At 41.4% G+C, this 25,957-nt stretch overlaps 1 protein-coding gene across 3 annotated transcripts; it reads left to right on the top strand.

Annotated features, from left to right (window-relative positions):
- PPM1K (protein phosphatase, Mg2+/Mn2+ dependent 1K) lies at positions 1-25,957 on the top strand. Of its 3 annotated transcripts, none has more exons than XM_026698342.2 (8): positions 1-360; positions 6,776-6,834; positions 8,903-9,401; positions 9,716-9,816; positions 16,654-16,819; positions 17,003-17,147; positions 18,868-19,002; positions 21,566-25,957. In XM_026698342.2, the coding sequence occupies exons 3-8, from the start codon at positions 8,980-8,982 to the stop codon at positions 21,695-21,697; spliced, it is 1,101 nt and encodes a 366-aa protein (XP_026554127.1). In that variant the 5' UTR covers positions 1-360; positions 6,776-6,834; positions 8,903-8,979; the 3' UTR covers positions 21,698-25,957. The 3 variants fall into 3 exon arrangements, with proteins under 3 accessions (XP_026554127.1, XP_087792030.1, XP_087792029.1); XM_087935904.1 differs by having other exon boundaries at positions 52-210; XM_087935903.1 differs by lacking the exon at positions 1-360 and adding an exon at positions 900-1,020.

Genomic DNA, 25,957 nt, shown 5'->3' with positions numbered 1-25,957 from the left:
TCGCTTGCGCAGCCCTCCCACCGCGCGGCTGTCAAGAGGGAAGGGAAAGGCAAGAAGGAAGGAAGGAAAAGAGGCTCGCTCGGAGCGGCCGACGCCATTGGGCCCGGGAGCGAAAGAAGGCGGGCCGCTATAAACTCGCCTTATAGGGCAGAGGAGGAGCCGGGCGGCTGAAGAGCTGCGCCTTTCGCCGGCCGAGGAAAGAGCTGGAAGGTTTGCCGAGGACTTCAGTCCAACCAAAGTCGCACCGCCCGTGAGGGGGAAAAAACAAAACAAAACAAAAAGCCGAAGGGTCCCAACCTGGAGAGGCTGCGCCTGCCGCGTAATTACGCACCGCTTCCAAGAGTGGCGCTTTAGTGCCAGGTACCGTAGAAGCTGCGCGCTTTTTTCATTCATGCGGGGCGGGCGCGAGGCCGCGAGTCTGTTGCTGGCTCGGTGTGGTGGAAGGCGGGTAGTGGCGTGTTTCGGAGTAATGGGGTGACGGGGGACAATCGGTCCGAGAGGAGGGAGGGATGCTCTGTCAGGCAGAACCGTAAACTCGCTGGCACCCCGAGCTTTCCAAAGCAGGGGTCTCCAACCTTGGGCACTTTAAGCCGGGGGGAGGGGGAACACTTCAACTCCCAAAGCTGGCTGGGGAATTCTGGGAGTTGAACCCCTCCCCCGGCTTAAAGTGCCCAAGGTTGGAGACCCCTGTTAGCTGCTGGCTGGAGAATTTTGGGAGTTGAAGCCCCCCTTAAAGTGCCCATGGTTGGAGACCCCTGTTAGCTGCTGGCTGGGGAATTTTGGGAGTTGAAGCCCCCCGGCTTAAAGTGCCCAAGGTTGGAGATTTCTGTTAGCTTTGCCTTCAGCTCTGTGTCGCCTCGTGGTTACTTCGCGGATACGCCAGAGTTGCCTTCAATTGCATCAGAAGCGCCGCCGCCTTAATTGGCCTCGGAGCAATTGCTGCATAGGTGTGAGGAATGCGTGGAAGGTTGCCTCTCCGCTGAAGACTGCGCCTGCCTACCGGCGCGGAAGCCTGCCGAGGTATTCCCGTAACAATTTAGAGGGCGGGAGGGGGGGGTCAGATTCGAGGGGGGGGGCACCTGCTCCTCTCATCTGGTTTCTTGCAACGGAGGGGTTGTCGAAAGTTCCAAGAAATAACGCGGAGGATTTTTCCTGTTTAAGCATTTTAAACATTAAATCAAGGGTCTTCTTCAAACTCTGCTCTCGCGGCCCATTTGGAGTCATGGTTAAATCTTACATCCATTTAATGCAAGGCTGGGGGCGGGGTTTGTCTTCAAACTTGACAGCTTGAAAGACTTGTGGACTTCAACTCCCAGAATTCCTGAGCTAACATGACTGGAGGAGGAATTCTGGGAGTTGAAGTCCACAAGTCTTTCAAGCTGTCAAGTTGGAAGGCCTCCCTGCATTAAATGGATGTAAGATTTATCCATGACTCCGCAAGAGCAGAGGATTGGGATTTAATGAATTTTAAATGAATTCAAGCGCTTCGGCTCCAGTCTTGCAACGAGATGCTGCTTCTGGAAGGTTCATTTTTCCCTGCCCGACAAGCATGGAAGGCTGTCCTGGAACCGTCACGGATAAAGATCATTTCCTTGTAAATTGCCTCTCTCCCCGTTGCCTTTTAATGCGCGCCCTCTCTCATCCGGCTTCTTCGGCCAGCTCCATGAAGTTCAACGGGATTTCCTTCCCGCTGCCTAGCAGCCTTTTGCAACCTGGGGCCCTCCAGATGGAAATGTCACTTGCCACAATTCCCAGTTGGGATGCCATGGCGCTGCATGGATATCCATGCTTCGCTACCAAACTATGTGATCGGGCTTAGGGGGGTGATAAGGGGGGGGAAATCTCCCTCTGCGTACCAGCATCCATCGGTATGCATCAGGGTAGTGTCCTGTCAGTGTGTGGAGAGAATTGAGGGCTGTTTGGAAACTGAAGCAGTATTTGCTGTGTGAGCAAGGAGGAGACAGCAAGGAGCCTGGGCCTGGCTTAGCTCAACCGTTCTGTACTAAAGCTGGTTGGTGCTGTGAAACTAAAACTGAAACTCCTCTCCTCTGCTTGTGTTTTGCATTTGGAACAGATTTCTTTTCAGGTGGGGAGGCGGAGTACTCCTTAGCATCAGAATGTGTTAATAATATAGGAAATACTAATGTTCTGATAATCTTTTTGAAAAATCCTTTCTTTAGTGAGCACGTAGAAGCCAAGAGGAACATACGTGCCAAATTTCAAGTTTGTAGGCTTTACAGTTTGGAGATTTTGTGATGATGCCTGAGTGGTATTTCGCTTTTATATTAGGGAGAGAGAGAGAGAGAGAGACAGAGACAGAGACAGAAATATAGCTAGATAATAATCCAGGGGTCCCCAAACTTGGCAACTTTAAGACTTGTGGACTTCAACTCTGGCTGGAGAATTCTGGGAGTTGAAGTTGCCAAGTTTGGAGACCTCTGACATAATCGATGCTTTTTCTCTGCTTTTCTTTGACTGGCCAGAGTCCCATTGTGCGAGATGGGCGGCTCTATAAATGCGATTAGTCCTAATCTGCCGTGTTAATTTGCCACTGGGCTTCTTGAATTCGTCACGATCCTTGCCTTCAAGCCTGCTGTGGCTTGGCTGAAGTCCAGGGATTGGGAGCGGCGACGCCGCCGCCTTGATTTTTCTGTGGCGTTGCGTGGATTTCCAAGGTTTGGCAAGGCGCTGCCAAAACAAGAGCCGAGCGGCGGCCTCGAGAAGAAGGCGAGCAGGACGGGGCTGGCGTCTCTGTTGCCAAGCGAGGCGCGGGGATGCGAGAGAGGGAGGCGGCTCCGGAGAATGCGGAAGGCATCCAGCTCGCTTCGGCCCGAAAAAGAGGGCCGAGCGATCGAGGCTGCGTCAGCCCGAAGATTTGCCGAAAGGAGACCCTGGAGGAGGCGGTGCCCAGTCCCGGCTCTGGCTTCTTGCGCGGATGCTGGTTGCGTGCCTCTCTCTCTCTCTCTCTCTCTCAGAGGCGCTCCTGGATGCTTCGTCTTTCCCTTTTGACACGCGAGCCTGCCTCGGGTCGTCGGGACGCGGAGCTTTTTTGCCTTGCGTGGAGCCCTTGGCGGTGTTCCAGTTCGTTTTTTAACCCAGCGTTCTTGAACGCGGTCGAGGATCTCTTAATCATCGAAATCCGGGGTTAATTTGAATTGCACCCTTTAAATTAATTGCTGCGGGGTGTCGTGTGCAATCTGGTTTTGGCTCGGCTGCTGATAATAGTGGTTCCTTAGGAGTTTAATATATTGGGAAAGGTGTCCCAAAGGTGCTTTTTCAGGAGGCAACTGGACTTTCTGGTTTTTTCTTTTGAAGATGTTTTGCTTCTCATCCAAGAAGCTTCTTCAGTTCTGACAGGATAGTGGGGAATCTGTCAGAGTTGAAGAAGCTTCTTGGATGAGAAGCGAAAGGTCTTCAAGAGAAAAAAACAAGGCCAGTTGTCTCCTGAAAAAACACCTTTTGGGACAACCTTGACTTGGATGACTGACAATCTCTACAGATTGGGGAAGGTGGCTTAATAGCCAGAAGTTTGACTTAAGACTTAGAATAACTTTATTGTCACTCATTTACATTAATTGGCATGCATTAAAAAATTTGTTGCATGCAGCTCTCAAAGGTTCACCACCTCCAATATAAACTGCATAAACATGACTAAATAAGTACATAATTATGCATCTACCTACAGACCCACGTAAACGACACATAAAGTTTTGGATTTATTCATTGTGGGGCAAAGTTCTGCATGGTTATAGGAGAGTTAAGTTGCATTATGTTGAGTAATTGGGGGAGGGGGGTTTAGATATCCTCTGGTTTTCGGGTATGTGTACCTTTATGTCAGGGTTGATTTGTGATGACTACATACACACTAGGCAGTTTTCTTGACAAGATTTTTCAGACTGGTTTGCCATTGCCTCCTTCCTAGGGCTGAGAGGGTGTAGTTCAGAGGTCTCCAAATAGCTGGCCGGAGAATTATGGGAGTTGAAGTCTACAAGTCTTAAAGTTGCCAAGTTTGGGGACCCCTGGTGTAGCGGTCCAAGGTCATTTTGTTGGCTCTGCTCCTAAGGTGGGGCTATGACTCACTGGTTTCTAACTTGATACCTTTAACCCTTACACTACACCAGACTGGCCCTCCCTTTTTCCTCTGTAGAACTTCATTCTTCGTTTCTTTACCATTTTTACATGCTTCCTCAGAATCTTGGAAGCTAAGCAGCTTAGGACTTGGTTAACACTTGCTTGGAGATCATTGGGAAGTTGCAGAAACATCCCAGAAGCTGTCTCAGTTTTTACCTGAATTATATACCGGTATTTCCGATATGGGCATGTGTCCCAATTAAAAAATAAAAATGAAAACATGGACTTTATCATAGTTTTAAGGTACTGGAATTACTGGCGTTTTACTTAAGCTAATATTTGTATCTCAGCGGTTGCATGACCTCTTCAGATACCAATATGCTAAATAAATAAACTGGAATTATGGTGCTGTATCTATTGTGTTTTACAGTCGCAAACTTTAGACATGCAAGGAATTTGTCTCCAGTGCAGAACCTGTCAGTGTATATAGGCAAAGGAACATTATTATCATGAGTAATACAAAAGGATAATAATACTACAAAGATTCTGTATGGATAAATATACATAGACATTAGATAGTTATTGTGAGAATTAGGTGTTTGGCAGAGTGATGGCACGAAGGAAAAAAACCTGTCCATGTGTCTTAATTGATTGGCAGGCAATGCCTTATGGGGCATTCTGAGGGGAGGAGTTGAAACAGTTTATGTCCAGGATGTGAGGGGTCTGTAGATATTTTCTCAGCCCTCCTTCTGACCTGCACAACATACAGGTTGTCTATGGAAGGCAAACTGGTTGCAATTGTTCTTTCTGTATTCCTAATTTATCAGTCTGCACCTGTCCTGATTGGTTGCTGTATCACACCAGACAATTATAGAAGTACAGGTAGTCCTTGACTTACAGCCACAATTGAGCCCAAAATTTTTGTTATTAAATGAGACATTTGTTGAGTTTTGCTTCATTTTATGACCTTTTGTACCACAGTTAAATGAATCACTGCAGTTGATGTTAGTAGCTTGGTTGTTAAGTGAATCTGGCTTCCCCACTGACTTTGCTTGCCAGAAGGTCTCCCAAGGTGATCACATGACCATAAATACAAACCCGTTGCTAGGCATTTGGTCACATGATCATGAGGATGCTGCAAAAGTTGCAACTGTGAAAAATGGTTATAAGCCACATTTTTCAGTACCATTGTAACTTTGAACAGTGACTAAATGAACTTTTGTGAGTCGAGGATTACCTTGTATAAATAAGAGACTCAATAATTCCTTTGTAAAACTATCAATAGTTTCTGGGGCATTCTGAACCTCCTGAGTTGATGCAGGAAGAACATTCTTTGTTGTGCCTCCTTCATGATGGGTTTTCATGTTTGGTGTCCATTTCAAGCGCTGCGAGATTACAGAACCCAAAATCTTGATGCATTCTACTGTTGATAACTGTGCTGTGATACCACTGATGCTCAAGTACTGAATGCTTATAGGAGAAGTTGGGAAGGTTGAAGGTCTCTGAAAGCTTCTGAATTACGGCCTCCAGTATCTTTCACTGCTGATCTTGTCAGTTGGATCTAGTGCAAATTCGCAACTCCTGGAACATTAGTGGTTCTTCCACCCTGGTGAATGAAATTGCAATATAGTACAATTGTAGTCAGCTCACCACTGCAAGGTAACCTGCATTATATTTCCACCCATTGTTTTGAATAGTATTAAAATGGTAATTATTAATTTTTGGGAGGAGGCTTTGAAGTATTTCTAGCAGGACTACCAGATTCTGTAACAGCTTTGTTCCCTATGCCATCCATCTGGTAAACTCGCAAGATTCATTTTTCTCCCCATGAACTAGACTGTGTTGTTTCTCCGTGTCATATAATATATGTGGGTATGTGCATAATTTTGTATTTATTTATTCATTATGTCATGTTTATGTAGTGTATATTAGAGACCCTTTGAGGGCTGTATGCAACAAAATTTCATTTTAATGTATGCCAATTAGTATACATTCAAAGAGACGATAAAGTTGTTCCAAGTTCTTTAATTACTAAAATATTGCTGTGATTGTCTAAATGCATAGTGAGTTAAAAAAAAAAAGGGAGGGGAATTAAACTTAAACTTCTTTTACTGATTATCACATACCAGGATGAATAGAAATATCCCTTGGATCGTGACTAACAATCTCCCCAGCCCTTCACACAAATCCTACACTATTGTTTGGCCAGTGTTGTTATTTTGATTGAAGATTAGATACTGTCAAAGCTGCTGTACAGATCCCAAGTTCTAGTCTTGTGAATTTCTGAATAATAGTTGCATGTACATTCTCAAAGACCTGAGTCACACACTATAACCAGCTTATTTGCATTCCACTCTTTGAAATAGGCAGAAGGCAATTGTATCTCTGAATTGCATGACTTGTAAATAGATTATATGAAATAAGCAAGATGTATTTCTCCATCTTTGGACATTTTCCAAACAATTAAGTTTGAAGGGAATGGACATGAGTTAAATCTTGGTGATCTGTGCCCCTGGTCTATAGCCACAGAAGGTGAAGAAAAAGTCGAGAACCGCTGTTTTAGAGAATATAGATACGTTCCTGAAGAATTTCCATTAGTCATGCATGATAGAATTTGGCAAGCAAGGTCACTGTTCCAATTTCCTTGCCTCCCTCTTGTACAACTCTTAAAAAAACTTCCACTGAACTTATTTTAACTCTTTAGGTGCTGGGCTGCTCCCTTAAGTTTTTCTTGAGTGGTGACTGGAAGATTCTACTGTCAAGGTAAAAATGCCACAGATTACTCAATGCTTTATTTGCCATTGTAAGGCCATTTTTTATTATATATTTTACTACCCAAGCTGAGGTTAAAGTACACTCATTACTCTCATTAACAACATTGACCTGAGGTTGACCTGTGGGATAGAGATATTTATAATATTTATTTCTTGACCTTGTAGAGAAACATAAAAATCACTGAGATACTGTCTATCGTATAGATTTAGAAAACTGTTCCAGGAGAAGTAGAGGTCTCTGTTTTTCTTTTTACAACAGTCCTGATGATTTATACATACATGCATAATAATATAAGAGCCAGTTTGGTCTAGTAATTAAGATGATGGATTAGGAGCCTTAGGCGCAAAAAAACCCAACTTGGATGGCTTTGAGACAGTCAATTCTCTCTACGGTTTGAAGAAGAAAATAGCATTTTCTTTCTGAAAATGTCTTCTCCCTTAATTGGATTGGCTTGGATATAAAAATAAATCTCTCACAGACAAAAAAATCCAGCTAAATATATTGCAAATGAGTAATTTTGCAGGTTCTTTAGAGCTTTTTCTACATGGCTGAGCTGGCAGAAGACTAGCACCGATGCATATTGTGAATTTATAGCCTCTGTTCTGACTTGCCGCCAAATAGCTGTGTCCTCATTTCAAATATGCAGGAAGTATGAAGGAAAGCTCTTGTCAGTGGTGGGATTCAAATTTTTTTTACTACCGGTTCTGTGGGCATGGCAGGGAAGGATTCTGTAAAATCTCCATTCCCTCCCCATCCTGGGGAAAGGTTACTGTAAAATCCCATTCTCTCCCCATCCCGCTAACCTGCTTTCCAGCTCCGTTCTCCTGTGCAGGGCAACAAAGAAGACCCAGCCAATCAGCTGGGACTTAATGGGAGGCAGAGGATAGATGGGGGCAGGGGCAGTCAGAGATGGTATTTGCCAGTTCTCCGAACTACTCAAAATTTCCACTACCGGTTCTCCTGAAGTCCTGGTTTGTTTGTTTGTTTACTCATGTCACAATTAAAACAAGGCATTTTATGTTGCATAAAAATGTAAAATATAAAATGCAAGATTAAAATATGTACAAATTAAACAGATATTGCCCAGAATACATGCCAATTGCCAACCACACGATCAATTGTGTGACTGTCAGGATGCTATAATGATTGTAAGTCGCTTGTTCCAGTGCTGTTGTAACTTTGAATAGTCACTAAACGAATGGCTGTAACTCGACTGACCAGAGTACTGGACAGTTTCCCCCAGCCTTTGTTCTTAACTGTTGAGTAGGCTTTTTTCCTACTGACTCCTCATGCAAAATAAGATAGAAGGACATATGGGATGAGATGGGAATCTTCCAGTAAAGCTGCCCCCCTACTACTGAACATCTTGAAGGCAGAAGTGTTATTCAGCAGGTTCTGACCAGTTCTGGAGAACCGGTAGCAGAAATTTTGAGTAGTTCGGAGAACCAGCAAATACCACCTCTGACTGGCCCTGCCCACATCTATTCTCTGTCTCCCGAGTCTCAGCTGATTGGCTGGGTCTTCTTTTGTTGCCCTGCACAGGAGAATGGAGCTGGAAAGTAGGTTAGTGGGGTGGGGAGGAAATGGGGATTTTGCAGTAACCTTCCACTGCCACGCCCATCAAGCAATGCCACGCCCACCAAGCCACGGCCACAGAACCGGTGGTAAAAAAAATGAATCCAATCACTGCTTGAAGGCCTCATGCAGACTCGAGCCTTATACCACTTGCTCTTTATTCATTCAATAATTTGCCAGTTGGCTGTGTGAATGGAACACCTCATACCAAAAATAATCATGGTTTATAAATCATGGTTTACATATATAACACGTTAAGCCAAGGACAAGCATCCAATTTACAACTTGACTGTTATAAAGAACCTGGCCAGCAGGAGGTTTCCATGGAAACCACGTCCATGTTGCTGCCAAGAAAACAACCTGAACCACGTAGTCCCCAGGAACTGAGCTCAGTTTATGAGAGACTTTATCTTTTAATTGTATGTGGGGCAGATGTTGTGGATATCAATTCTGGTTTTGTTTTGCTTTATTCTTTCCTCAGGTTCCTTTTTTGACATTTTTCAAAGCCAACTTCCCATCATCTTGTTTTTTCCTCATCACCGTCTCTGGCATTGAGTGATGTCCACGGCTGCCTTGATCGGTCTGGTTCGGAATAGAGGCCAGCAGCTGCAGAGGGCCCTGCTTACCTCTTGTGCAGTTCTCGGCTCCAAGTGCCAAATTTCAACCAACGACTGCAGGGCTTCGCGTTTCGATCTGGATGGGAGCGGCTGCCCTGCCACCTGGGATTCCTTTGGGATTTGGGACAACCGCCTGGACGAGCCCATCTTGCTCCCGCCCAGCATCAAATACGGGAAGCTGATTCCCAAGGTCAGCCTGTCGAATGTGGGCTGCGCCACCCACATTGGGAAACGGAAGGAGAACGAGGACCGTTTCGATTACGGCCAGCTGACGGAGGAGGTCCTGTATTTCGCCATTTTCGATGGGCACGGCGGGGTGGCGGCAGCTGATTTCTGCAACAAGTACATGCGGAAATATATTCGGTGAGCTCCATGTGTGGATTTGCAAGGGAAAGGAGAAAGACAGTTTTCACTTGCTTAGTTGTATACAGGTAGTCCTGTATACAGGTAGTTCATTTAGTGACTGTTTGAAATTACAACAGCACTGAACAGCTATATTTGAATTATTAATGAAAGCTTCTCTTAGTATGTCTAGTTGCAATCCATGAGGCCCCTTATGAATATTGCAAGGTTTAAAACATACCAGTTGAATAATTGATATGTAATAGTTTATGGATGAGAGAAAATGGTTAGTTCCTTCAGACAAGAGTTTGACATAATTACTTTTTATTTTTTAGAGAATTTCTCTCTGAGGAACGCAACATGGAATTAGTATTGATTAAAGCTTTTTTAGAAATAGACAAAGCATACATGAGACATGCCCACTTATCTGCAGATGGTAAGTACGAAATGTTTTTCTGTTCATTGGTAACACAAAAACTTAAATTTATTCATCTAGCATAGCGGCCAGTGATAGTGAAGCTTCAGGCTAGCTGTCCTGGGGGAAAATGAAACTTGAATATCAAGGATTTGCTATATCAAAATCCACAGGAAATCACGAAATCTACAGGAGTCTGTGGACCACAAAAGATTTCGAGAGAAAAATAAAATAAAATTTCAAAATTAAGTTGGTACATACTTTAAGACCATGTTTTCTCAAAGTTGATTCCAAATATTTATTTGGAAATCTCCACTGAGAAGTTTTCAGTATTCACTTATGCTGTTGTTATACAAATCTGGCTTTTCCCCATTGACTTTGTTTGTCCGCCGCTGGCTGAGAAGGTTGGGGATGGTGATCACATGACTTCAGATTCTGCAACTGTTATAAATACACACCAGTTGCCAAGCACCCAAATTTTGATCACATGACCATGAGGATGCTGAGATGGTTGTTAAGTGTGAGGAGCAGTCATAAGCCACATTTTTCAGTGCCATTATAGATAACTATGGGAAGATAGCGGTCATGGGACAGCCTTTTTAGTGAGGTCCTTATCCTCCTGTAACAGCTACTTTTATATGACTGTAAAATAGTGCCATTGTAACTTTGAACAATCGCTAAATGAATTGATGTAAATCAAGGACAATCTGTACAGTATATACTTGTGGGTGTAGGAACAGTTTTTATTTTGTTTCCTGACATAGTCATGTGAAAAAGAAACTACATCCTCTTTGAGTTCTGTGGTTTTACATATCAGTTCATAGTAAAAAATCATCTGGTCCTTAGTAATCTTCAAAAGTTTTTCACGCATGGCTTCTCTGTTTTGGCTGTCTTTTTGTAAAATAAATGAGACGGTGTAAAATGTCATGTGTTGTTGTTCATCTGAGGTTATATTACCTTCTTTTAAGAACTGCTAAGGACCAGATGATTTTTACTACATCCGATACGTAAAACCACAGAATTCAAAGAAGGTGTATTTTCTTTTTCACATGATTGTAACTACCACTCTAAAAAGCAAATCTATTTAAGGACCTTAAAGTAATTTAAAAAATAAAATAAATAAAATAATAATAAAATAAAATATAAAATAATAAAATAATATAAAATAAAATAATAAAATAACAAAAGCTGTATAACCCACCTCTGAAACTGCTCCATCTTCAGATGTACATGTCAGAGGTGGTGGACATAATATAGTTTTGGTTAAACAGTATATAGTTAGTTTAGGAATGAGAGCTGTCCCCTTAAGGAAATGCCTCATGGGAAATGTAGTTAATGCCTCATGGGAGATGTAGTTCATGTCATGTGGTCACATCTGTAATCCTGATTGGTCACTGAATTGACCTGGTTGGGTTGGGGGGAGTTTTGGTCATTCTTACCTGGACCCAGCAACCTGCTGGAGTCTTCCCTTGCTGTATCATTATGGGATGAAGATAACTATCTTTTCACACTATGAGGATGATAATGCAAAGATTGGACATTAGATGAATCTCAACATAACTGTGAGATATACCTTGATATAATCCAATAAAGAAACTTCGTATGGAAGCCTTTGTAGTGTTTAGCTCCTTATCCCAGGTATTTTGGGAAGATAAATATTGCCTGGGACAAGATAATACTAGAAAAACTTTTCAAACTTTGATTGGGCTGGATAACCAAATGGAGAAATGGGGGAGGTGGGAAGTGTTAAGATCACAAGGAGAGCAAAAAATCTCTAGGGGACAGAACCGAATCCTTCATTGATATGTTTGACCTATTAAGCCTTTGGGAAGCCGCCTCCCAGCCCACATGTGGATCCTTTATACCAGACATCTTCCAGTCTGGTAGCGCTATACATGCATTGTTCTTCAACTCACATAATTCACAAGAGTCTGTTTATTGATTAAATTTATATACCGCTCATCCCACCATCAAAGCGGCTTGGTAGGCCTTCACATTTGTGAATTATGGGAATGGGTGTCCATCAGTTTGGGGAGGCTGATTTACATTATTGCAAGAAGCAAGTTCTTAAGAGAAACGTTATTACTCCAGCCATTTTTAGTACTCCCTGTTTTATTATGGGTAGTTAAATGTCCAAGAATGATGTTTATGATGATACTTACATTAATCTTAAATGGTGAAAGTATAATCGCTGAAAATGTTGGGTTTTCTAGTTAAAGAAGATGTGTCAGTCAAAGCCATGGTGTTTTTAAGTTTTAAAATGTTAACCTGCAACATTGAAGAAGGGAGAGAGCTGCAGAAAACAGCTGACTTATCATTTGGTATATTTTATTAAAACCAAACTTTCTAAAAAAAATTAGGGAGGTTGTAATTAAATTTGAAACGATTTGTATTTGTAGGAATGTCAGGTTGTCCTTTAACTTTTAATTCCATTGGAGTACAGTAATTATTTTGCTCTTTAAAAAGAAGCTATTGTATAAATGGCACAATGTTTTTATAGTGAAGCTCAGCACAAGCCTGAAGGATTCGACCCAGCTGAAAGCTACAAGACAGACAGAAATCTGACATTTGTGTCAGGACATAATTGTAATTCTTAACACATATTCAGTTGTACCTTTATGTCTTATCTGGTGATTTCTTATCCCAGTATTTTGAAATCTCCTCAAAGCAAAACCTCTTATTATGGTATATAAAAGTGTCCCGAGTATTCAAAATAAAATGTTTGTTTTTAAAAGTCTTTTGAGTGTCTTAACATTTCAAATTATCACTATTTAGCAGTAGTGAGCACTCAACTCGATGGATGAGGTTGCTATGGGGTAATTAATATGTAGGAAAGACTTCAAATTTCTCCCCTCTTTGTTTCCATAAACTGCTCGGAAGTGTGTTCGATTGCAGTGCCTCTTTTGCAGCTCTCTTCCTTCCAGCTGTGGCAGGTTTTCTGAATTGATTTGAAGCACAATTCCTGGGTGAATTTTTCCTATTTGCCTCTATGTGTACATGTGATTTATGGCAGACACAGTATCCGACCAACAGCTCTAGAGTTGGAGACCCGGGACTCTATATGCTGGGCTCCAGTGGAAAGAGAGATCTACTTATGGTGGCCCCAGGTGAAGGAGTCCGGCGGGTTCCTAGCTTGGACTGCTGGAAGGTTCCCACATCCACTTTGTCCCATTAGTTGAGATGACATGCTCTAAAAAATGTCCAGTGAGTGCAAAGATACCTATTGAAAGATATATTTTTTAGATGATAATATATGGATGCTGTTTGGGAAACCACATATTTATGCTTTTTAAGTTAAATTAAGCTACGTGGTGAGCTTTTTAAAATGCAATTGGAGATAAGCACAAATTATTTTGATTCATGATCTGATTCCTTGATTTTGGAACTCTGTTGCTGGTTAGATCTTCTCCTTCTTGCTGCGTTTCTTTTCATACCAGTAGAACTTGTCGCCTGTGAAGACTTCTTTAAGACTCACCCAAAGTGGACCTAAATGTCCTTGTTACAATCACCATCCTTAACTTGATGCTTTCCATGGGTGTTATTAATATTCTTTAATATGTTATCCATATTAAAGAAGTCTTATTAGTCTCAAGTCTTACAGGACAAAGAAATTTCCAGTTAATGAAACCAGAAATTAAGGACATAGGATTGGCATTCATTTTATACGTAGGTATGAAACGTCTTCCATAGATGTTTCACATGTACTTATGAAATGAATGCCAATCAATCATCCAGGTCATGGTTGTCCCAAAGGTGCTTTTCAAAGGCAACTGGACTTTCTTAAGTTTTTTTCCTTGAAAATGTGTTTCTTCTCATCCAAGAAACTTCTTCAGTTTTCAAGGGAAGGAAACCCAAGAAAGTCCAGTTGCCTTTTGAAAAAAACACTTTGGTACACATGAAGTAGGAAATTTCCTTTTTTTTTTTGACCCTGTAAGAACTCTTCATTTGCAAACAATCCAGTTGATCTTAAATATTACCTGAAACAAATCCACCCAAATTTGATAAAAGGGACAGAGTTAGTTTCACTGGAAAAAACCTTCATAATATTGGTCCTGAGACTTCATTGCTATCTTGTCTAACCCTGATAACAATGGGGTGTGATGTAGAAGTTCTGTGGATGCATTAGCTCCATGAGTAGCTCCTACAGGTCTCTAAGAATAGTATACTTAGACTGAGCCAGCTCATTTTGTACTAATCCATAGTTTACTTTCTGAAGCTTTCTCATATTGGCTGGATTCTCATAACGTTACACCAGTGTTTATATTTACTTAGCATGTTTTGTATACATGTACGACTTAGCTGTTTTGTGAACATATATAGCCGTTAAACTGTTGTGTGAACACAGCCAATTCATGGCTAAGCTAACAATTTTGCATCATGTGTAAACCTGACAGTTGTGCAATTTCCTAACGCTGTTGCAATGGCAACCTCAGAGGAGGAAATATTGAGTTCATCATGTTAATGTGAAGAGAAATTGATTTAGTGACATGCATGAATGCAGCCAGAGAATTAGCCCTGATCCAAAAATTAATACTTTTTAATTGTCATTGATAGACTCAGGGTGAAGCATTATCTTGACCCTGAAAAATATGAGTGTGTTTTCCATGGCAAAATCATTTATATCTGCTATTTTCTTCTCTGCTGCTTTAAATGGATGACCTTCAGATCTCCCATGCAGTCTGAAATGTATGAAAAAAATAAGTCAATTAATTTGATATGTCCAGCAAGTTAGACTGATCTTCCTCCAACCCAGTGCCTTTCAGAGATTTTGGACCACCATTCTGAAGCCATGGGGGTGCAGTGGTTAGAATGCAGTATTGCCGGCTGACTCTGCCCATTGCCAAGAGTTCGATCCTGACCAGCTCAAGGTTGACTCAGCCTTCTATCCTTCTGAGGTTGTTAAAAGGAAGACCCAGATTGTTCAATATGCTGACTCTGTACATTGCTTAAGGAGGGCTGTAAAGCACTAAGCTATAGAAGTCTTAAGTGCTACTGCTATTCTGATCATCCCCAGTTAGGTTGCCCTTGCAGGAGTTGGTAGTTCAACATTTCTGGGTGATTGTTGATTTATACCTTGGAACAAAAGGATTCAATTGTTAGAAGCAACATTTCCAAAAGCAAGGAATCAACTTGGGGAGATTTTTGGTGGTTCGAGACTTAGCTTTTAAGCATTGAAGGGGATTGAAGGGAAGAAAGCAACTGTCTTCTCACAGTGTTTTACTCGCTGATTAAAACAGGTATTTTACAGAAAACACAAAAAGGTTAAAATTGCTTTTCCCCATTTCTTTTCTCAGCTCTCTTTATTTTAAACACTCCAAGTAGATTGCTTATGAAGCACATTAATTCTCTGCATTTCACAATGATGAAACATTGAAATCATAAGCATACTTTTTTGCTAATAAGATTTGGTTGGTGGGCTGCTTGATGCATTGCTAAAGATGCGTCCTTAGAGTTAACCTCAGAGTTAACCTTTTATTAATAAATGGCCTACATCAAAGGATTGGCGGAAGAAAACTTACCTCCCTGGAAATTGTCAGTCTTAAATAAAACTCAAGGACAGTATCAAAGAACTATTTAAAATACCTGTTTTAAATAGTAGTAGTAATGTTCTAGGAATGTATCTCTATTTTCTTTCCTGTTTTTTGAACCTATGGAGTTTGCATAGCACAACAAGGCTTCATGCATATTTTTTTAAGCTGTCCAGGATGTATTGAATCTCTTTGGAAGATACACCCTTTCAAATAACCAGGGGCCGAGTATTTTGTTATTTCTCCCCACCCCATTTAAATTCCACATCAACTCTGTAATTTGAATAGTACTTGGTGACCTATTGGTAAGCAGTAAGTAATTCAGCGATTGCTATGCTTCTCAGAGTGGCTTTCACCCAGCTGCCTTCTGGACCAGTTGTAGTTTCCAAGCAGTTTTCAGAAGCAGCCCCAAGTATAGTATGCTACATCTGTCTAAAAGCATGAGTCATTCTTGCCAAGGCTCACTGTTCCAAAAAGAACCACTACTAATGGACTTGATTAATCCTGGCCACTGCCTTCTACTGGTCAAGCAGCAGCCCTGAAGGACCCCTTGAACCTCAGATTTGCTTTTTCAGGGAAAGTGTCACCCTATCCAGAGTCAATAAAAGAATAAAAATGGTTTGGAAGTCTCTGGGGTTCATATATGCCCTAGAGCAGGTGTCTCCAACCTTGGCACCTTTAAGACTTGCGGACTTCAACTCCCAGAGTTCCTCAGGCTGAGGAACTCTGGGAGTTGAAGTCCACAAGTCTTAAAGGTGCCCAGGTTGGAGACCCCTGCCCTAGAGCCCCAGATTGTCTATTTCTGTCTTGTAAGAATCATAGGATGTATAGAGAGCGTGGGTGAGGAATTGTGCCCTATAACTTAACATTCGACTTACATTGAAGAGCTATGGTGGTGCAGTGGTTAGAATGTGGTATTGCAAGCTAACTCTGCCCACACACTGGGAGTTCTATCCTGACCGGTTTGAGGTTGACTCAGCCTTCCATCCTTCTGAGGTTGGTAAAAGGAGGACCCAGATTGTTGGGGGCAATATGCTGATTCTGTAAACCGCTTAGAGAGCGCTGTGAAGCATCGTGAAGCGGTATATAAGTCTAAGTTGGTACATTTTAGTATCTTGTGGCCTTGTTAGCTAATAACCCCCTCCCTCTTGAATGAAGCCGTGTTGTGTTTCTCTTTGTTCCTTCCATCCTTTCCTGTCTTCAGAGCTTTAAATATTTTCAAGCAGTGGCTTAGCACAATTCATGAAGTTTATAGCTGACGAAACAATGTCGTAGGTAAGTTTGGGGCTCAGGTGCTGATTACCTCTTTCTCTCTGTGTGACATTTATAGCTACCTTGCTGAACACCGGCAGCACAGCAACGGTGGCTCTGCTGCGAGATGGCATTGAGCTGGTGGTAGCCAGTGTGGGCGATAGCCGTGCGCTGTTATGCCGCAAAGGAAAAGCTGAGAAACTGACCATTGATCATACTCCAGAACGGAAGGATGAGAAGGAAAGGTACCTCTGCAAAATACGTCACTTTGTGCTTAGTTTCTCTCCCCCAATTTTAAAGAGATGTCTTTCGAAGTTGTAGAAATGGAATGATTTGCCAGAATTCTTCAAGTAAAATGATGGTGTGAATTGTTTGTAGAAACATAACATGCAAGATAGTAGCTGTTATTTTATATTCTTCTTTTTAAGAATCAAGAAATGTGGTGGTTTTATCGCCTGGAACAGTTTGGGGCAACCCCATGTGAATGGCAGACTTGCAATGACCCGTAGCATTGGAGATTTGGATCTTAAGAAATGTGGTGTGATTGCAGAACCTGAAACGAAACGGGTGCAGGTAAGCGGTTGTGTTGTATGCCTTCTCTCACATATCTGAAGGTGCAATAGCAGTAGCACTTAGACTTATATACTGCTTCCCAATGCTTTACAGCCCTCTAGGCGGTTTACAGAGTCAGCCTCTTGCTCCCAACAACCTGGGTCCTCATTTTACCCACCTCGGAAGGATGGAAGGCTGAGTCAACCTTGAGCCTTGTGAGATTTGAACGGCCAACATGCAGGCAGCCAGCAATCAGCAGAAGTAGCCTGCAGTACTGCACTCTAACTACTGTGCCACCGTGGCACTTTATTGAAAGCTGATTTGGTGCAAACACTGTAGTTGTATGGGATGTCTCATTTGTGACATTCTTGTTTTAGGCAGTTAATGCTCATATACTGGACTGAGAATTTTATTTATATTTGAATTTCTTTATTTGTTTGTTTGTTTATTTATTTATTTTGTCAAGCAATTATAAGATTACAGGTATAAGTATATACATAGTTATATACTTAGTTATGGATACATATAAGAAAAATAAAAAGAAACAATAGGACAGGGACGGTAGACATGTTGGTGTGCTTATGCACGTCCCCTACAGACCTCTTAGAAAAGGGTCAATAGTAGACAGTCTAAGGTTAAAGTTTTGGGGTTTGGGGAAGAAACCCTAGAGTCAGGTAGAGTATTCCAGACACTGACCACTCTGTGGCTGAAGTTCTATTTCCTGCAATCAAGTTTGGTGCGGTTAACCTTGAGTTTGTATCTGTTGTGTGCTCTTGTATTGTTATGATTGAAGCTGAAGTATTCATTGACAAGTTGGACATTGCAATATATAATTTTATATACTATACTTAGATCAGACCGAAGGCGGTGTAGTTCTAGGTTTTCTAGGTCTAGAATTTCAAGTCTGGTGGCATAAAGTATTCTGCAACAAGTAGAGGAGTGGAGAACACTTCTTGTATGGATCTTCACACACACACACAAAGACCACCCTGCAGAATTCAGAAACTGATCTTTTCTTAAATCAGGAATAGGTAAATATTTTTCATCTGAAAAGTGTTCCTAATAATAAAAAGAATAGATCTCCAACTGGTACTGGGTGTGAGGCCCACTGCACTGATTTTATGATCTACTTGAGTGGCTTGAGCCAACCCTTTTAAAAACATGTTTTAAAAAAGCGCTTCATTGCTCTAATTCAGTGGTCCCCAACCCCTGGGCCACGACCCAGTGCCAGGCTGCAGCCCACTTGGAACCGGGCCATGGAAGTGGTGGGCAAGCTTGCGAGTGGATGCAGTGCTGCGTTTGTGAAAGCTGCTTGCATGCATGTGCAAAACTATCCCCCATCTCTTCCCTGCCTCTGGCCAAACCAGAATAGTTGGAGACTGTTGCTCTAATTTTATATATCTTTGCATCCAATGCTATCTGATGCATGCTGTTTTGGAACTGGGAAGTGTGCCAACTAAAATAGGTATTCCTATTTTTAGTTTAGGAAGAGCAAGTTAGGTCAGTTTGTGTAGAAATAGAATCCAAACAAGTTTTTTTTTCATTATTAATCTCTATATAGCAGTTTCTACTAGAGCAGGGGTGTCAAAGTTGCATCATCACGTGATGTGACTTTCCCCCCCTTCACTGAACCGGGCATGACCAACACATGACGCCTCCGGCCTGCAGGCCGCAAGTTTGACAGTCCTGTACTAGAGCATCAAAAATCTGGATAATTTATATATTCTTTGTGTTGCTTTAGTTGCACCATACAAGTGACAGCTTCTTGGTCCTGACCACAGATGGCATCAACTTCATGGTAAACAGCCAAGAGATCTGTGATTTTGTTAACCAGTGCCATGATCCAACTGAAGCAGCTCACATCATCACTGAGCAGGTAGGTATTTCTGCCTTGGGAACCGTTGTTACCGGCCAACTTTTAGCTAATGGTACCTGTATTTCTGGGAGACCATGGATGATTCCAATGGAAGAGAACATCAATAGCTCAAGGAGGAACTGTGAAGTTCCTGGTGGTCTCTGTTACAGGTGTTACGTCGGCCTTGTATGAAGCTTCATTCCTCTCTAGCATTCATTTCCATTATTTTGTGATGCATGTCCTGCCTCTCTAGGATTTATTTTAGTGCTCCAGTGAGGCACTTCCTGTTCCTCTGTGTGTGTGTATGTGTGTATGTGTGTGTATGTGTATATATATGTGTGTGTGTATGTTATATATATATATATACACACACACACACACACACACACACACACACATACACACATACATATGTCATTCATTCATTCAATGATGACTTGTACATATATACATTACATACATACGTACATAAATACATGCATGCATACATACATACATACATACATACATATTCAATGATGATTTGTATGGCATTTTTTAACTGCATTTTATTAAACTACTTGAAACACTCTCTCATCTTAGTTGTTAGCTTGCAGATGTTTCATTACCCAACCAGGTAACATCATCCGTGCACAGGTGATGCTCCCACTGAAGTTGCCTAGTTGGGCATTGGTAGTCCTTGATCTAGGACCGTAACAGTGCCTGCCCATTATAGTGGTAATGGTCTTAAAGCCATGTGAGTGACCCAGTTTTACCACCTGAGCGAATGCGACAGTCTTTAAGCAAATGCTGCCCTCATGAAGCAAACCCATTGTTCATGAATCAAACCCATTGTTCACTTTTGCTGAAAATGGGACGTAAATGCTGGCTTTTGGCAAAACCGTCTATTGCAGTCATGTGACTCTGCAAATGGCTGTAAATGTGGGCTGGTTGCTGGGCAACCAAAATGGCATCACATGACTTGTAGGGGGGGGAGAGACAGCAGTCGAAACTATGGAACTTTGGGTGCGGTCTGTTGCTATACAACTGGTCATATAAGTCAAGCACTGCCTGTAAATGAAATGTCTGCAGCAAGCAACCAAGTTTAGAGAACATCAAGAATTCCACAATTTGAGGAATGAGGTATCCTCTTGTAAACTTTTACAGGTGATGCAATCATTAAAGCCTGTTTTGTTTCATGTCTTTGAGGGGGTAGTAATAATTCTAAAACAACATAAAAATAGCTTGCCATCTGGTACTCCAGTATGGTTTTAGAAGTCACACATTGGGGGGACAGTCTAAGGCCATATGTGGGACACGTATAGCTCCACCCCAGAACACTCCCTCACTCCCTCCCTCCCCAGCTGAAAACCATGTTTTCATCAAAGTTGGAGGACTTAAGCAGGACAGAATTTCCACTCTTTATCTCCCACCCAAATTTTTTTTTTAAAAAGGCCAAAAAATTAATCCCTGTTTCTTTTGGTAATGTCATCATCCTTCCATCTAGCATTTAGGGCTCTTTAGCATGATTGAGTAGGGAAGGAGCAGGAAAAATTGCTCATCCTTTGTGGTGTAGGGAATCTTCACTCCTGGATAATAATTGTTGCTCTAAGATACCCAGAGAACAGTTTGGTTTTAGAAACAGAAAAAAGTTTTCCCTCTTTTTCTAGAGGGTGTCCTGATAGGAAAATCTTCCATTAGATTTTATTTAGAGGTTACTAAAAATACTCCCTGATACAGCTTAATATCTTTTGCTGGACGGCTGCTTTTGCTTTTCTGTGGAAAGCAGTGAACTGTCACCGTATATTATTTCTATTTATCCTATTGAGGCCTATCTGGACCTCCAGGAATTCTTATAAATGAACGTGGTTATAGAAGTTCACCTTTATCAATAGAAGAGAATATATGTAGCTCAGGGTTGAACTGTGGGGTCCTTGGTACTCTCTGAGGCTGGTTGTTCCTGGGCAAACATTTCATTACCCAACTAGGTAACAACATCAGTGCTCTGATCATGTTACTTAGTAAGGTTATAAAATGTCTGCAAAAATGCAAACAAACTCAAAGAACACCAAGGATGGCAAAGCTCACCTTTTCTCAGTAGAATGGCAACTTCCTTCTCCCCCCACCCCTGAAAATATCCTTTATACCAGGTGTATCAAACCCAAGGCCTGCGGGCCGGGTGCAGCTCATGGGTGCTTATATTTGGCCCGTGGGGCTGCCCTGAAAACTGGACTGGCTCATGATGCTTCTGCCAGCAAAAATGGAGCTCTGGAGGGCCGTGTGCATCTTCCCAAGCTCCATTTTCGGCTGTGACGGCTTACTGCAGTGCAGGAGGCCTTTGCAGCTGAAAACAGAGTCTGGGAGGGGGTACCCCCAACACAAGTGATGTCGAGTTGGCCACACCCACCTGGCCCCTGAGATCAAACACAACCCTGATGCGGCCCTCAATGACATTGGGTTTGTCACCCCTGCCTTATACATTTTATTTGCTGAAATTAGAATGACTACAATGGTTGTCGAATTTTCAAAACTGCAACTGAAATTGTTTGAAGATTGGTGATTGAGAGTGAAACTAAAATATCTGCCTTTCTCATTGTTCTACAAGGCTATGCAGTACGGGGCAGAAGATAACAGCACCGCGATTGTAGTGCCATTCGGAGCATGGGGCAAATACAAAAACTCTGAGATCAATTTTTCCTTCAGCCGCGGTTTTGGTTCAAGTGGAAGATGGGCATGAGTGTCTTCTGTGCCAAGCTGCTGAATGTTTAAAGATGTAGATTGCAGAAAGGTGATATGTAGGTTAAAAAAAAAAAACCCACCTCCATCTCTTCTAACAACAGGCCCTTTCTTGTTGGGTAGCAAACTGCTGTTAACTTGATGTCACCTCTGTCTTTGTTACTAGCTTTTCTCAAACCAAGCATTCTCACACCTTCGGTCCTTCTGCGGGAGCAAGATGCTGATATTTTTGTGGCTTCCTGTCATTGTGGTATCACCTGTTTCTCCTGATGTTCTTGAGATGTTTTAGAGAAACGAAGGAATGTGGCAGGTGGAAGCAGACTGCACAGCACTGCAGTTGGTGAACCAAAGGAAAAGAAAAATAGCATTTTATCTCCTTTGCTATTCCACCCACAGAAAAGGAAATTCAAAGACTGCTAGAAGGGTGGAGAATTGAGAGGTGGGTTTAATTGCTAGTTCACCATCACTGTCAGATCGGGATTAGAATGGTTCAATTCTATAAAAGCAGCACTTTGGTCTCAGGACTGATAACGATTGTCCAGAGGCAGAGATATATAACTATGCACTTCCTGTACTGATGCCCCCGCTTTTTTGAGAAGCAGAGAAAGAGAGTTGTACACTTAGTTAAACATTTGCATTTTGTCTAATGTATAACTCGAGATACACTATAGCTCTTGAAACAGTACTAACCAGGATATGCTACGTTAGTATGTCTTCTAAAAAATATCAAATGAATTCTGTTTTTTCCCCTTTAAAGGGGCCAGTGCTGACCCCCCCCTTTTATTTTTAAATGTTCCACATTGGCTAATGTTAAATTCCTTCTCTAAGTAAGAATGCACAGCTTTAATGCAATTAATTTTGGTGATGAGATTAGTTTGGTTTGTTTCACAGTTGAGAAGAAGATGAGCAAAACCCACTCGGTTTTCTAGGTTCTGGCTAATGAAAGAACATAGTCTAATAGTCTGCTTAGAATTGTCCCCAACTTTTATCTAAAGTAAAAATTGGAGGGAAATGAAAGTCGTTTCAGAGAGGCTAGTAATATATTTTCAAAAGATTCTATCCCTCCGCATTTTAAAATCCAGCTGCGAAGGGAACAAATCGGTGTGTTTTCCAGCAATTGAAGTACAGTAATTGAAGTAAAAGCAAGGTTAATTCCACGGCACAGGCGTCTTTCAATTCCTCTGGGGAACCTTCTCCAAGTTTCTGCCCTTTCAATGCTGGTGGGGAGGCCGCTGATAACACCCATTTGATTGGGAATTTCAGGAGGTTTATTACCTACCTGAGAATATCAGGTGGAACAAAGAGCAGAAGTACTGGTGTTAAAAATCTATTATTTCTAAATCTGAAATGGTTTGTCTCAATGGTGAGATCTCATGACAGTGCCAAAATATCCTGCATTCTTGCCGAGCAAGAAAACTGCAGCTTCATAAGATTTGATGATCTTAGAAGCTTCCAGCTTTTGGGGTGGAAAAATCCAATGAATCTTGAAACTCCCCTAATTTAGGCCAGCGCCACCTACGTATGTTGTGAGTGTTATATTACTGATGGATACTGAATTTCCAGTCCCCGTTAATATGTTTGTACGCACAAGGTGTGAGAATTCAGGAGGCCTCCTGAGTCCTAGATATCCTCGAGAGAGCAAATGAGGAAACCTTTGTCATGACCTCATTGGACAAATGTGATTGGCATCAATCCGGGGACAGATACAAATTACACAACATTGTTGTAGGATGGTGTTACAATGCCCTTCGTAATGTTATTGCGACTTCTGATAGATGACTGTGGCTGCAGGATAAACATTGGGAGTGTTTCCTTGGACTCAAAGAGAAATAATATTAAATGAAAATGCAATACTCACCTTCCCCTGCACAGAGTTACTTCACATCTAGGAATCATAGCGCTCAGCCGTTTAGTTGAACCCTGGTCACAATGTGAATGATGGACTTACACAACTGCATATCTAAACCTGTAGCACCAAAAGCCACTTTGGTGTCAATCATTCCAACGCTGCCTCTCTCCATTTGCCTGTTTGTAACTGATCCTGTGAACTTGTGAAAGACTGCAGAGAGCCCCCCCCCCAGCTATTCTGTTTTTTTGTCTGCTGTAAATTTTTATTTGTATTCCATACGCACAATTTCTATAATATGATTATATAGACTTTAAAAGTTACGTTTAGCAATTGTGTACCCTTTATCGGTTGCTATCATTTAAGACACTAAAGTAGTGTATATTGATGTTAAAAAACATTTTGTTCTTCCTGGGTTATTATTTTGTTTTAAAAGGGCTTTTGTTTTGTTCATGTTTGCTACAATAAAAACACCATCTCTTCCTGTGGGCTAAAACAGGCATGCAGTCAGAATTGTCATCATTATATAACATAAATATATGATGTAAATAAAATGTACTTCCGGATAAAGAAGCAGCTTTGGCCATGATTCAGCTCCTTTCTTTTAGAAAAAAAACAACAACACTCAATAGCAGCAGCTCATAAAAGAAAAGGAAGATAATAATTACCAAAGGCAGGGAAAGCATTATGTCCCTGTGCCCACAAAGTACATGCCATTGCAGAAAAATGGAATTTTTTCCTCCAGAGCACAATAGAAAGGAGTTAAATTCTCTCCCCATTTCTGTTCTAATCTTAGTTATCCTGTCCTAGATATCCATTCCTTCAGCTGACATTGCTGGCGTATTTTTTTAAGTTGCAGCAATAAACACAAGGACATACAGATTATCTCCTTTGGCACTCATAAATCTAGTAATAAAGGGAATCTCAATCAGGAAATTCATAAATCTAATATTTATATATATTTTTAAAGACACAATATATTAAAAGGAGATGTGTGTGTAGGTCTCTGTATTGTATAACTGAAATCTGAAATTGGTTAGGAAAAAAATTGTAGAATTTTCAAAGAAATTACTTGAGACTGTGTTTGAAAGCATCAAGGCACTAAACTAATTGTAGCCCTTTTTAGCGACAAGAAGTCCAGGTTTGGAAGATGCAATTGTTTGCTTCCTGTTGTGGATTGCAAACAAGATTTATCAAACATCTGAGTTACAGGAATAATTGCCCCCATCCAGCTTAGAATATTACAGATTGAAGACATTTATTATCCTGCAACCCTTATGGATCTGGTGATTGTTCAGTAGACACGGAATTGAATTCAGTTGCCATTTCCTTTGTAAACAGGAGAAACTGGAGGGTGGTATAGATAGAACTACCAATTGTTTGGATGGTTTACCTGTGTGGCTGGTTTACCTGTGAAGTCAGTATGCTATCACCGGTTCATTCAAAGTGTGTTTGGTATCAGATGGCCGAGTGAAAGTTACCATATGTTTATATTCTTCAGTTCCAGCATATTTAAGTTGCATAAATTTAGGAAAGGGAATAGGCAAACCAGCTGTGATTTAGGAAAGGAAGTTTAGATTTGTTCTGACACTCAGTTTATTGATCCCAAACAATAGGTAATTTTCCCACCACATTGAATGCGCTGTAGGGAAAATTTCTCAAGGTTATTAAACTGCAGTGCCTCCTTCACAGAAGGAAACAATGATTAGGAAAGGATTACTGTTCCTGAAATATCTAGAAAGGTTTAGCAACCTGGCACATAAAAATTACTTTAAAAAAAAAATACTAAAGTGCGCTTCTTTAAATCACTATGCATTTCTGTTTTAGGAAGCATGTGAAAATGTACACTTGGCAATCCAGATTGCTGGGAGAGGTGTTGAAATGTATGGCATAAGATATGTGTGGGCCTTAGCTGCCGTATTTCTGCAGGATGTAAGACGGGAAATGATGATTGTGGTGAAAGTCCCACAAATGTTTATAAGAATATACTTATTTCTTAGGCTTATTTATTCTTTTGTTGGCACGATATGCTTCCTTTCAGTTTTATTTCCAATGAAGCAGAGTTGCAGTGCATGTTCTTGTATGTGTCACCCCTGGAAGCAATTTCCAAAGGAGCTGCCCAGGCCTTGCAAAAGATACGACTGCTTTAACGATGCAAAGCAAAGAGCTTTGTTCATGCCCTCATGCATGACACCGTATTTCCTGGCTGCTTTTCATCATCATTTATTGTTTGGATTGAAGGCCAAGAGTGTGTCCAAAATACCAGTATTGTGATAAAATATGTACATATTTTGAAGAAGTGTAAAGATGACTGGGCTTGTTATTTCATTTTCACTGGTTTATTTTACAACTGTATATTTGTCATGGAGCAAATGGAAGGACTGAAAACATTTGAAATAAAGAGCTTGCTCCCTA

The sequence above is a fragment of the Pseudonaja textilis genome, chromosome 6, assembly GCF_049901715.1.
Source record: "Pseudonaja textilis isolate UNSWEBS1 chromosome 6, rPseTex1.2, whole genome shotgun sequence".
Taxonomy (NCBI): Eukaryota; Metazoa; Chordata; class Lepidosauria; order Squamata; family Elapidae; genus Pseudonaja; species Pseudonaja textilis.
This window is presented reverse-complemented; position numbering and strand designations above follow the sequence as displayed.

Coding starts and splice junctions, on each gene's coding strand:
- PPM1K (XM_026698342.2), top strand. CDS start 8,980: ATGTCCACGGCTGCCTTGATCGGTCTGGTTCGGAATAGAGGCCAGCAG. Junction 9,402..9,715: donor TACATGCGGAAATATATTCG/GTGAGCTCCATG, acceptor TTTATTTTTTAG/AGAATTTCTCTCTGAGGAAC. Junction 17,148..18,867: donor CTGAAACGAAACGGGTGCAG/GTAAGCGGTTGT, acceptor GTGTTGCTTTAG/TTGCACCATACAAGTGACAG.